The following is a 12,310-nucleotide window of genomic DNA, read 5'->3' on the forward strand; positions in this document are numbered from 1 at the left end:
CACTCAAGCTATCACAACAGACGCAAACACTTGATCCGCCATGGTGGCCATCGGTAGTGGATGGCGGGTTGCGGTCTTTTGGCCGGATCACGGGGTCCCCAAAGAAATCCATCTCGGTTAACGCTGAGGATGCTTCCCGGATCGTTCCACTCAATGTCAGACAATTGCAACGTAATGGTAGCACTTTATAGCGCTCAAGATTTTCAGTACTCAAAGCCCTCGACAAAGGGCGTCCAGCCGCTCGATAGGAACTGTTATGATTACACCCGATCGAGAGCTTCCAGAACTGCTCTTTTAATTGCTTTAGTAAACAAAACGTTCCACCGATAGTGTGGTGCGGAAGATTGATGATCAACGGTGGTCACCATATGGCATGCTGAGTTCACTAGATTGTCTACACACTTGCCCTCGCCAGCTACCGATTGCTTGTGCAAATAGAGAGTTCTTTCATTGTTCGTACCCGAAAAAACTTAACACTGTGCCTGAAAAGGTTTTAGGTGGTTTGTCAATGAGTTCGTTTATTTAGTCATGTTTTTTTTTTAAAGCGACACTGCTTCCTACAATATCATCACGTTTCCTACAATATCATCACGATCCTTTGGCCATTTGACAACGTGTAGATTTTTTGGTCTTGCCCGTAGCAACACACCTCTCACAGATTTAATTCATTTTGTTCAAAAATGGAGCTATCGAACTCAAATCTTCACAATCTGGAATGGTTTTGCCTTTAAATTGAACGCATGCTTCAGCGCACAGGTGTCCCTCGAAGAACGCACCATACATTTTTTTACACTGAGCACAATTTGTTATGCAGATCCCAATAATGTCGTACCCTCCCATAAGTTCTACAATTACCAAAATGTTACATGTTAGTGTGCACCTAATATCAACATAAGTTTTCAGTTGGAACTTACCAATCTGAGGGGAAGCCTCAACAGGAGCATTGTTGGCGATTGTCAGGATCAACACACAAACTCCGATGAATACAGTTTTGTTTGAAATCATGTTCGATAGAGTGTTTATTTGGTGCCAACGTACAAAACGTGTGAAAGCTCAGTAGTTGAATGTGACTCTTCCCGATAAATTCGTTCCTTTTATACCTAGATCTGTAACACAAACGAATGCATCTAAGCGTAGTAATTACATATCCTGACCCCATTTCCTTGACTACGATGAAATTAATCCGATTTTTGTAATTAGCCATACGTCTAGCCAGTTCACATTGGGATAGACACAAATGGCTTTATTTTATCAACCATCGAACGGAAGCTTTTCGTTTTGCACAGAAACATAGCTTTGAAGCTTTCATCATCACGACCAACGCAATGATACGGAAATTGCAATATGTTTTAACCATGTTTCAAATACACTTTTTACAAGGGAATATCCATATTGCCTTCGACGGTTGTTTGTTGCATTTTTTACGAATTTTAAATGCTTTGGACCATGTGACAAGAAACCTCAAATCCTAATGCCTTTACAAGCCACGGTAGACAAACTGGCAGCATAAATATTTGATTGTTAACAAAACAGAAGCAGACAGGTTCCACGAACCCGTACAAATTGTAACAGTCAACAGTTAAACTAGCAACCTCACTCACCATAGAAGCAGCCAGATCTAGAAGATACAAAAGTGTCAGCAGCTCGTGGACAAATAAGGCTGTCATTTGGAATTCATCGTTATAAGATTGAGATGAATCCAAACTGAACCGAAGAGGAAAACGATAGCAGCACACCAAAATTCAAAGTGTGGTTCAACGTATTCCAGTGGCTGCGTATTTGGTTGCGCACTACTCGCTGCTCGGTTGGTGCCAGAAATTCCAGTGGTTGGAATTTTCAGATGAATTATTAATGATCTTCAAGCCCCCCGTGGCGAGGGACTTGTTTGCTTAAAGTATTTTTTTGTGTGTCAAACGAATGGTACAATACCGGAGCATTGTATATTTTTCAGAAGGTGCCAGTTTTGATACTTTTATGTAGTGTGGCGCAATTCGTTGAGGTAGTACCGAGTTAACGGTATACGGATATAAGTAGATGCTGAGTAGACGTTTGGGAGGTCTAATGGAAAGTGACACCCAGTATCTACTTCTTTACAGTAAGTTATAAACGAAATGATGCAAATCTATCCCACCTTCGTTACTCAAGATACAGTAACATGCAGAGCCAACTCTGGAAGCGTTTTTTGTTTTTCTACATTCCAAAATACAGTTTCAGTTTGCAAATGTAGAAATTTAATATTGATTTTTGTATATATTTAATTTTCAATTGCATTCAATACATTTTTAACGTATTGTAATTATACTTGCCAATATTTACAAGTGTGCGGTACGATCGATGTGTTTCTGTTTCGGTGTAATAAAGAATGTCGATAATAATTCCTTTTCACACAACCAAACCAAATGCCACAACGCTTGTTCAAATTTTCCAGAATACAGTAGAAAGTTCCTTCCTAGATATCAACGCACTACAGCTTCGAGGGTGTAAGAATCGCATCATAGTTGGCAGCACGACGTGTTATGCTGCATGTGAGAGAGGTCAAAAGTTTAGCTATCGCGAGCGTTTGTACGGAATGTTTGAAATGAATTTCCAATTCGATTTAGTTCTCCTGCGAAGATTACCCATCCCCGTGCCGTTGGATGCTGCGTGGTAACAAAACTGTGCCGACCAGTACCTACATGTAATAACCGTATATAATGTTCAGTTCCTTGATCACTGTGGCTCAGTGGCCTATGACTCGGTTTTGTCCGCCTGTTGATCGTTCGCTTACCATCGCCAACGCTATCCAAATCCGTTCACCACCAAACACATGGGCGTCGATGTAACACACCTTTCGCAGTACGGTCGTGATCACTTGTTCACATGGCCGCTGCATCTCTTTCGCTTAGCCAGTCCTCTTTGCCAAGTGGCTGAACTTGAACTTCGTGTTGCTTCACCTTTGCGCTAAGATCTAAGCCTCCAACATTTTCTCAGTTCCGAATTGCCACAAGGAAGCCACGATATAAATAATACGCCAAAGGGTATACATTCCCTGCGTTCTGCTACGTTCCTAGCGACGACGATCCGAGTAGACAGCTGGTGGGCAGGAATCATAACAAATCTTTGTTGGATTTGGTGAGAACTGTCCGTACCAAGACGAACTTGCGCGATGCGCCTTGGTGTCGCGCACCACTTTATCCGACCTTTCAACTCGGAAAAAAGAAAAAGATGCGTGCATACGTTCGTTCCACTTCGGCAAATGTACTCGAAGCGTTGCAAAATAAATGAAAACTAACTGGAACATTTACTTTCCTGCACAATCCAAGCCTGAAACATGATGTGCTTGGTTTCCGTTACTAACAGGCTACTTCATCAACGGCTGAGTGGATATATTCAATATTTGTCCACCTATTGGGCCAATCTAAAACCGAACAGAATCGTTTAACCATCACTCAAGTCTCTGCTTGCCGATTACGATTGGATCTCTTGATCGAATTTCAATTAATCTGCAAACATGACCACCGTGCTCGGTAAACATGCTTCTACATGGCTCTCGACAGCACCAAACTCGTTGTTATTCTAGCACTTTAGTTTTTGGTTAATCAAACATAATTCTTACAGATGCGGTACGGAAACAGTGCATTTGACACTTCGCATTAGTCGGGTGCCTGTAATGATATTCCTTTATTCGTTATGTTATTCTATATTGAACTATTTTTGTGACTGTAACTAACTCTAGATGAATTGCATCTTTGATATCTATTATCTTAATAAGACATACGGCCTGGTCATTCTGTTGTTAATAACAAAACATCTTAACTTCATTTTGGGAATATGGCACTTATCACCTTGATGCAATCATTCTAGCCATCATTATATTATTATTTGATGGGGGTTTCTAGGAAAAACTACATATTTTTGTTGAGTTGTAAAAGCGTTTTGTAGTCGAACATGGATTACGTACATTGTTACGTTTTAAAGCTATTTGACACGTTTTATAATTAACTATGTATTATTAAAAATTTTGTTTTCGATGCATGATATACTAGATTTGGCACGCGTTCCGTAATCAAAACAAAAACGCACTTATTAACGTTACATCTTTGATACATTACAAAGAAATTTGCATTTTATATTTTTACTACTATGTGTCGTAGCCTTTTTGAAAACAAAACAAACTAAGCCTAATTGTTTGCTGTTTCCTTTCACATACAATTGAGAATGGTAAATTCGTAAGTACTGCAGCAGACTTCAAGCAGGTATTCATTATTATATCAAAGAATCGCATGTTTTTTTATGCCCAACAGCTTGACAACTTAAAAAAACAGTATACATTTTTTTCCATGGTTGGGATGTACTGCGATCCTTTTATGCGCCTTTACGATTAGCAAATATTGGATCGAAGCCTAACTGTTTTTTTTATTTCACTTTTTTACTGTTGTCCTTGCCTATTAAGGATAATACTTTAATACGGTTCTGTTTGGTTTGCTAAAAAGTGAACCAATGTCGTACATTTTACAACCCAAGACTCATATAACAAATAACAGCTACAACATCCCATTCTGTAGTTTAAAGGTCATTGCAGTATACCTATGCATCTTTCATCCACCAAAAATACATACACCACGCCTTGTCTTTTTTCCAGGCACTATTCCTTCCGCTTCTGTTTACCTGATTATCAAGCTGACTATACCCGTTTGGTCAATTCGCCGTTTGACGTATAATATGTACACTTTCCAGCTGGTCCAGCTTTCAACTCAAACAACGAGAATTGCTGTGTCTTGCCGTGGTTGATAAGTCTGTACCAAAACACCGTTCATTCTCCGGGTAGAATAGCCACACTTTCGATTAAGTCGGTGTGTGTCTTCTCTTTTCTGCAGGTCGTTTCTCCTAGCTATTGTCGGCTTTCTACAGGCGGCAATATCTGAGGATGTGGAGGGTAAATTACAGCGAGCCGCATACAATATTCGGCAGATGAAGATGTCGGAGCAAGGCATACTTCGCAAGCTACGTTGCCTGTGGAATTAGGGGAGGGGAAGTATTAGATCTAATTATACGTTTCTTTTGTTCTTTACTTTCCTAGCCCGTAAACCGATGCCCCGGTAGGTAGACACAATGAATACTTTATTGAATCTTGGAGAATCTCTAGTACAACTGAGTCATGAATCAAACATTCATTGCAAATTTGTTTGGTGAATTACAATTTAAATTTCATAAAATAAAAAATAACAACATTTATTTTGTAATTAAATTTGACATGCTTACATCTTTAGATTGAATAACCATGTTGCATTACGACAAAACTATTATAATGGCATAATTATCATAGTTTGGATAATGTTAAACAATCAAGACGAAGGATCAATGAAAACTATTCAGTCGATATGGAAAGAATAGTTTGATGTTCTCGTAGACAACAGCGGAAAGAGCGGAATCGCCATATCCAGATAATAGATGCAGACCATTTAAAGCAGATTCACATCGTAATCATTCCATCCATTGCAAAACGAAGCAAACAATCCAGCCGAACTTAAGCTTGTGGCAAGATGCTACTCATGCTAATGATGAGCACAATAAAGCAATAAAACATTCAAAACGGTTGACCATTCACAACGGGAAGATACCAACAGCAATGCACTAGATGACCGATTGAAAATGGGTTTCGCTATCCAGTACGATCCTTACACACATGCTGTCCCTAGCACAGTTCCAGAATATCCCCTGTATCAGAAAAACCAGGTCAAAAAGATTTGCCCAACGATCCCGAAGGTGATCTACATCGCAGGGGGAATGATTAGTACAGCTCATAAATTATATACGGGTCTGTTTTGAGCTGGCGATGCAAATCGGTCAATCTTTCCTCTTTAACACCATGTAACTTGAGGGCATATCGTAACAAAACGGAAGCCTTTTCTGCGGTTCAGGACACATTTCCTAGTTCAACAGTGGTGAAACAACCTCTCGAAGATTTATGGCATAGGTCTATAGTGTTCCACTACAGTGTGGACTGGGAGGAACCGCAGCATCTGCGAAAAAGGGTAGCTGTCAATTGCCTGTAACCCTTTTCTTCGCTTGCTTCGATTTTTCATAGTCTGCACCCTTGCAGCTTGCCGGCTAACAAAACGGGAAAGACAAAGAGAGGATTATCTTTTTATTGCCCGCTGTTTCTAAGTCACACTGCGGTTAGGGCATATTCCTGCCGCTGGAAGCACCAACCCTTTTTCGTGCCTCGCACTTGTGGATGGTGCATCCTTTAGGCCTTCCAAGGATTGCTGAAGAATCTCTGCTTAAGAAGGACAATCCCAAAAGGAAGTTCCACAAGAAAGAGTTAATCCATTATTACCGCATGCTGTTAAGACAAATACGAATAATAGGATACGGGAAAATTATAACAGCTATGAATTATGTATATTTGTTTAGAAATAACCGATGATTGCATACGGTGTCCATTTCCCGTTTGGGCCATTTGCTTTGGTTAAGTTGCCTTTGCTTGACTCCGAGGTTCGCCAAACTAGAAAGAGATATCCTAAAAAATCCTGCTGAGTTGACCGTACCGAATGGATGGTTTGTTTTTAGGCCAGTAATGATTTGTCTTGGATTGAGCAGCCCTTCATATGGTTTCATTCCAGATTTTTTTATGTGTTTCAGTATGTCAGATATGAATCTGTAAATCAAAGGATCGGGACTCAACGAGAAAACATCTTGATCTCATTTTTGCAGGGAAAAGTAAGGTCTTCGTATACATGAAAATTGAGTCGTTGATCGGAAAAGAAGGTGCTGACATTGAAGATTTCATTAAGTAAATGTTTTAAGAATTTTACTTAAATTTAAGTATCAAAAGTACAAGAACTTTGGCAAATATTAGAGCAGCAACTTGTGAACGTTTATTTCAGAACTTTTTTTTAATTCTGACTGTATCATCTTTAAAAACGTTGTTTCACTACAACTGTTAGCACCATTTGTTTGTCCTGTTTTCTTTTTTTAACTTCTCAATAAATTCGCATTTTTAGGGGCTATCTTGAATGTCTTAAGTTCTTACCCTTAAACCACGTACTGACAAATACTTCACATACCAAAACCGTCACAAGTGGAATGCAAACTGTGGTTGTGTGTTTTTATTCACTTTTACTGTTTAAACTTTGCCCAAATCCATTGAGCAGCAGGTAGATAAAACATAACACAGATTCCTGCGCAGAATAGCTTGCCTTTCTCAACTTTAACTCATAGTTGAAAGCTTGTATTTTTTTTTAAGACTCTAGGACGTTACCGATGTTGATGATACAGGAATACTTGCATTACAAGCTTTACGTCCAATAATTTGGCTTCTTAAGTTTCTTTAAAAGATTTTTGTGCAGCTATATATGTGACGACTTTCATATTTATATAATATGACATTATTGGCCACGTGATAAAACGGGCAAATGTGTTACGAAAATTTTTGTTTCTTCGTGTAAAAAACACAACTGTCCCTGATTGTAAATCTGTTAATAAAAAATGAACAGTCTGAAAAAACTATCCATTTATTATTCTCGCACGACCAAATCCTTCGTTTGGGAGCCATCAATAAAACCCATCCCGGGTAGATACACAAAACGTTATAGCCAATCCGCAAAAATTGCTCACTGAAAAACGAATGCAGTAATATGTACCCCGGACATGTCCTTGCACGGCATTCCTCACAAGGACACCGTTTCTTTTGCATGCCACTCACAGACAGACAACGTGGAAGACAAAACTAACAAAAAATTGGCAAACTCTTGACAAACAGAAAGATCAACCAAAGACGAAATGCAAAAAAAGAACGGTACCGGTTGGTTGCAGGTAAGTATAAGCGTAATGCCTTTTTTATGTATGACCTGCAACGAAAAGAAGGCGTTCAATAAAATCATCGAGACCCAAAACAAACTATAAACTAATAAAGGTATTTGCACTCCCCAACTGAATGCTGTGTATTTCCCTGCTCCTTATGGCCTTAAGCCTGATACCGCAGAGCTGAGCACAAAAAATGGTTTAATTACACTGTAGCAGAAATGAGCGGGCCGAACATACATTACGGAATAAGAAAACATTAACGCCCGCTGCAATTTTAAAACAAGATGTACCTGTTGCTGCATACAGACCGATCCTTGTGAAACAAACGTACACAAATATTAGTTACAGAGTGGTAGTTTTTCTCCTATGCAGTCACTACCAGAGGCGTTTAAATCTCGCTCGATTAGATGGATTAGACGAAACGTGCATCGGTTCTGTGTCGAGCCCGACGTTAGGAACAGCAATAGCTGAATCTTCGCCAGATGTACTGCGTTAGACTCCTCCCCATTGCGCACGTGTAGGCTAGCTAGCGCGCAGGAAGATTGATCACGATTGGTGCGATCGCTTCCCCTTCTTTTGTCCACACGAACAGTCGTCGTCTTACGATCACGCAGCAAGTAAACTCTAACCTCCCCTGTAAACAGCAACTTCGCCACCCGACCAAACACAGGTAAGAAACACACGCGTCAAACCAACACAACGAAAGCGAACCAACCCAAGCACCTTTGGAAACAGCAGGCAGAGCTCTGGCCGCGGTGCGCGCCGAGATGTTTTCCAGTCTCAGACAGGGCGCGCTCACGATCGCATGTCAGTGCTGCGGTCGCCGTCGTTGGAACAATCGTCGTGTCTTGGTGGTACTGATTCAAGCCCAGCAGCAGTAACAGCAACCACGACCTGTTTTACTTTCGCTGCTGATCCTTACCTATCGTCGTCGTGTTCTGAAAGTTCGTTCCGGCGACGAACCCGGGAAGGGGTGAACTCATTCCTAGTGCAGTGTGTGTAGTTCCGGTGCAGTTTCAATCAGTGCAGTTTGGTCTGTTGTAATGGAAGCTACTCAATAGATGCCTTATCTTGCGTGGGCATTACACAGGCGTTTTCAAAGTTAATAGTGAAAATAACAGTGCCGTGATTTAACGTGTAATTTATTTCAAGCGAAACCACATAAACCCAACAATGCCCTGGCATTAAACAAAAAATATAAAACGTGTCACCGTTTTACATACTTTTTTCAATGCCGTTGAATGAAGTGAATTGGCTGCAGTAGTTTTACTACCGGAACTATTGATCGTGCACGTTATATTCCCTCATAAATGCGCTAACAACAAATCAGAAGCGCGAACGAAAAAGTGCCTAACCGTCAAAAGAGATCAATCGATTACCAGGTGCAAAGTGGATCATAGAAATGTTCGGTTTTGAATAACGAATGATAATTGTTTCCATCAACAAATACACGACTAAACCGACGGCGCAAGTTTTTGAACTATTTCGAGATAACGCACAACAACGAGGTGTAAGATAGACCGCGTGCCGCGATGAAAATTGCTTGTGACAACAGGCGATACATATTGTTGTGCATTTGGAGCTGTTAGCGAGGATAACCGTCCAGCTCCACCAGCCGGTGACTCCCCTCCCCCCTGCATTGTGTTCCATTTGATGCTAAACAGAAATAAACGGTCAAATCTACAAGGCAAACAATTTTGGAGCAATGTTTTGGTGCGATTGTTTCCCACACGATCGGCAAACGGATTGCTAAAGTTCAATCAAGTGATAGTGATTTTATTCAACCGGCGCTCAGTGTAAGCTCTCGAAGGAATTCTACGTGCTCTAGAAGTAGATAATTGGTTGGTTTAAGAATTTAATAGGCACATATTTGTCATACCGGAATCGCACAACACTCGTTAAGAGCATTTTGTCAACTTCCTTTCCCGCTCCGCAGAACATAAAGGTGAGTCACTTCAAAATCGTTGAACAATCGCAAAGTTATTGTTAGCTTTAAGTCCAACACGCGGCATAAACACAAGAAAAGTAATAACATGCGAAAATTATCGAACCGTAAAATCCTTACGATGCAACACAATCATTAATGCATTCGACGAACGCAGGAAGAAGTAATGCAGTGAGTATACTTCATATATCCAAAAAAGCAACTCTTTAAATTGACCTCTACGCCTAACTTCGAAATGTGTCGTGGTGTAAAAAAATTCAAAAAGGTGCCGAGCGTTGCAAAATGTTTTTGTTAATCACATTTTAATTATGCTCAATAAACCGTGACAAACGCAATGAACACCGAACCGGTGGTTGGTTCGCACTGGCTTTTTGTCCACATCAGTACGGTTGACGAGTTAAAATCACAAAGATCACAACTACAAAATCAAAAGATTTTTCCTCATGATTTTTTGTATCTACCAGAAGAAATTACAACGGTAGCATTTTGATCAGGTTAGAACACACTACAAAAAATCAGATACACGCGACTCTCGATAAACGTGACAAAAAAAAACAAACACAAAGAACTCCTCCAAGATTGTTCAGCTAGCTTCGTAATACACAGGTGAATAACAATCCGCACCTGGAGTCCATCAGAAATCTGTTACGGGTTTGCAGTCGCGGCTCGCATTCTACTCCTTGCCAATACCCTACCAAGTGCAAGTGGGGGAAAGTGGCTCAAAAGAGGCATCCATTAGCCAAGCCACTCATCTGACAGATACGGAACGAGGTGTCCACCCTTTCGCATCCCTTTCGCACTGCATCCTTGTAAGAAAGGTAAGCGCGGGATGCAACCACCGGGTGTCGTGCGACGATTAATGATATTGCAAAATTGCACCTCATTGTTCTCACTGGCAACCCGCGAGCATCATATACGCACACAAAGACGCCCGACGACGGAATTTGAGACTGTGAATAATTGTTCTGCTTGGCGTATCGCGATCGCATCGCCCATAAACGCCACTACTAAGTGGTTGTCTTTATTTTGCTGATTATTGCCATTATTAATTCATATCGTTGGTTGATGATAATTTTTCATGCTTACATCGCAGGTCTCATGTACCCGATGGTTTCTTGGTTCTTTCCGAAATGCATTCAAATGCATCGGCATCTAGCGCACGCCAACGGCCAGACAAACGCTCGACAGGAAACTATTTGCCAAAAATTTGACTTTTTTGACAGCTTGTCTTGGTTCTGCACGCTTCGCGAATTCGAGTGTTTTGCGGTTGTTGGTTGCGTTTAATTATAATTCCAACACTTCATATGCATCAGAATCACCCAGCGGCGTGCAACGAATAACGTGGTGTCTTATTTGATTGATGCATCGCCACAGCATAAATCTTACCGGCTGAATTCATTAACAGTACTGCTAAAAAGTCGTTCCATGTGCTAGCCTAAGAATCCCTCTGAATGTTTGCACACAAAAAAGTACAATGAAGATTCTTGACCTTGCCGATTACTACCTTAACGTTAACATTGTCAAAAATTTAACGCGATTAACGAATGTCATATGAAAACCATTTAGACGCTGCGGGGCTCAACAGCTCAACATGCTTTCGTTACACCAAGAGATAAGTATACATTTTCGAAAATAAAATATTGGATCGGTACTGATCATGCATCCGACCACAAGCAATGATATCTAGTCGCCACGAATTGTCGCTACGAATGGCGGAAGCGAAAGAGAGAACGAAACGATTAAAGCTAGCTTACGAGCTGCGGAGAGAACTCAGGCAATGATCCTCCGATCTTTGCGACGCGCTTACAAGCACGGAACAAAAGAAAGCCACCGTTGCAGGCCGGAGGCGTTAAATAGGTTTATTTCCCACGGTTTTTTTTCTGTCCTCCACCAACCTCTAGCGAACGGTGGACATGTTGGCACGCTTTACGCCTTTCCTCCTATTCCGGTTAGCTCGCTCTCGCACTGCACCTTTTGGCGATAGCATTTGCGCTATGGCATCGTTCAGGTAACCGTGCGCAATGCGCCTACATGAACATACAGCATCGTGTTGCCGGTCATGATAAGTGAAGTCACTATCGAGATTTACTTAATTAATAGCAATAAGGCACATGGTAGCTAAAAGATGAATCGTACGTGAAATGCTACACAGGTGCAATATTTAAGAGCAATGGCGCATAATAGGAACTCCATCATGTAACGTTTTGTTTGTAATAATTGTAATTTATCTAATTTTTTGCTATATTAAAAAATCGTTACCATCGCCAATTTAACCATTGCGAGCCAAATACATAAAATAAAAGGGTGCTTAAGTGCTTAAGGGTACTCAAAGAGGCAGTCTCGATTGATTTCAGATTGCTCCATACGAGTCCGTTGCTTGAAAGCGACCCCGTTGGTCTCCCTTTTTACCGATATGTGCCTCATACTACGCAACGGTGCCAAATTGTGGCTCAAGGGCTCGCCAGTTTTATTTACTCTGCCGAGAAATTTGATCAAGTTATTAGGTTCTTGCAAAGGCCACACTTCATTACATCCTTCTGAAAAAGTCGTACAACCTAGCCACCACCTGTCCAGTCC

General features: G+C 40.9%; 1 protein-coding gene across 1 annotated transcript; it reads right to left on the reverse strand.

Moving 5' to 3' along the window:
* Positions 1–660: 660 nt before the first annotated feature.
* LOC128709659 (eclosion hormone) lies at positions 661–1,005 on the reverse strand. Its single transcript, XM_053804664.1, has 2 exons — positions 915–1,005; positions 661–845 (listed from the first exon to the last, which is right to left on the reverse strand). Exons 1-2 carry the CDS (start codon positions 1,003–1,005, stop codon positions 661–663), a joined length of 276 nt encoding a protein of 91 aa, XP_053660639.1.
* Between the last annotated feature and the right edge of the window lie 11,305 nt (positions 1,006–12,310).

This window comes from Anopheles marshallii, chromosome 2 (genome assembly GCF_943734725.1).
Source record: "Anopheles marshallii chromosome 2, idAnoMarsDA_429_01, whole genome shotgun sequence".
Lineage (NCBI taxonomy): Eukaryota > Metazoa > Arthropoda > Insecta > Diptera > Culicidae > Anopheles > Anopheles marshallii.

Bases quoted from the DNA above. Each gene is read 5' to 3' on its own strand.
- LOC128709659 (XM_053804664.1), bottom strand. From the start codon at position 1,005: ATGATTTCAAACAAAACTGTATTCATCGGAGTTTGTGTGTTGATCCTG. The intron at 846-914 runs GTAAGTTCCAAC...TGGTAATTGTAG, and splicing joins TGAGGCTTCCCCTCAGATTG to AACTTATGGGAGGGTACGAC.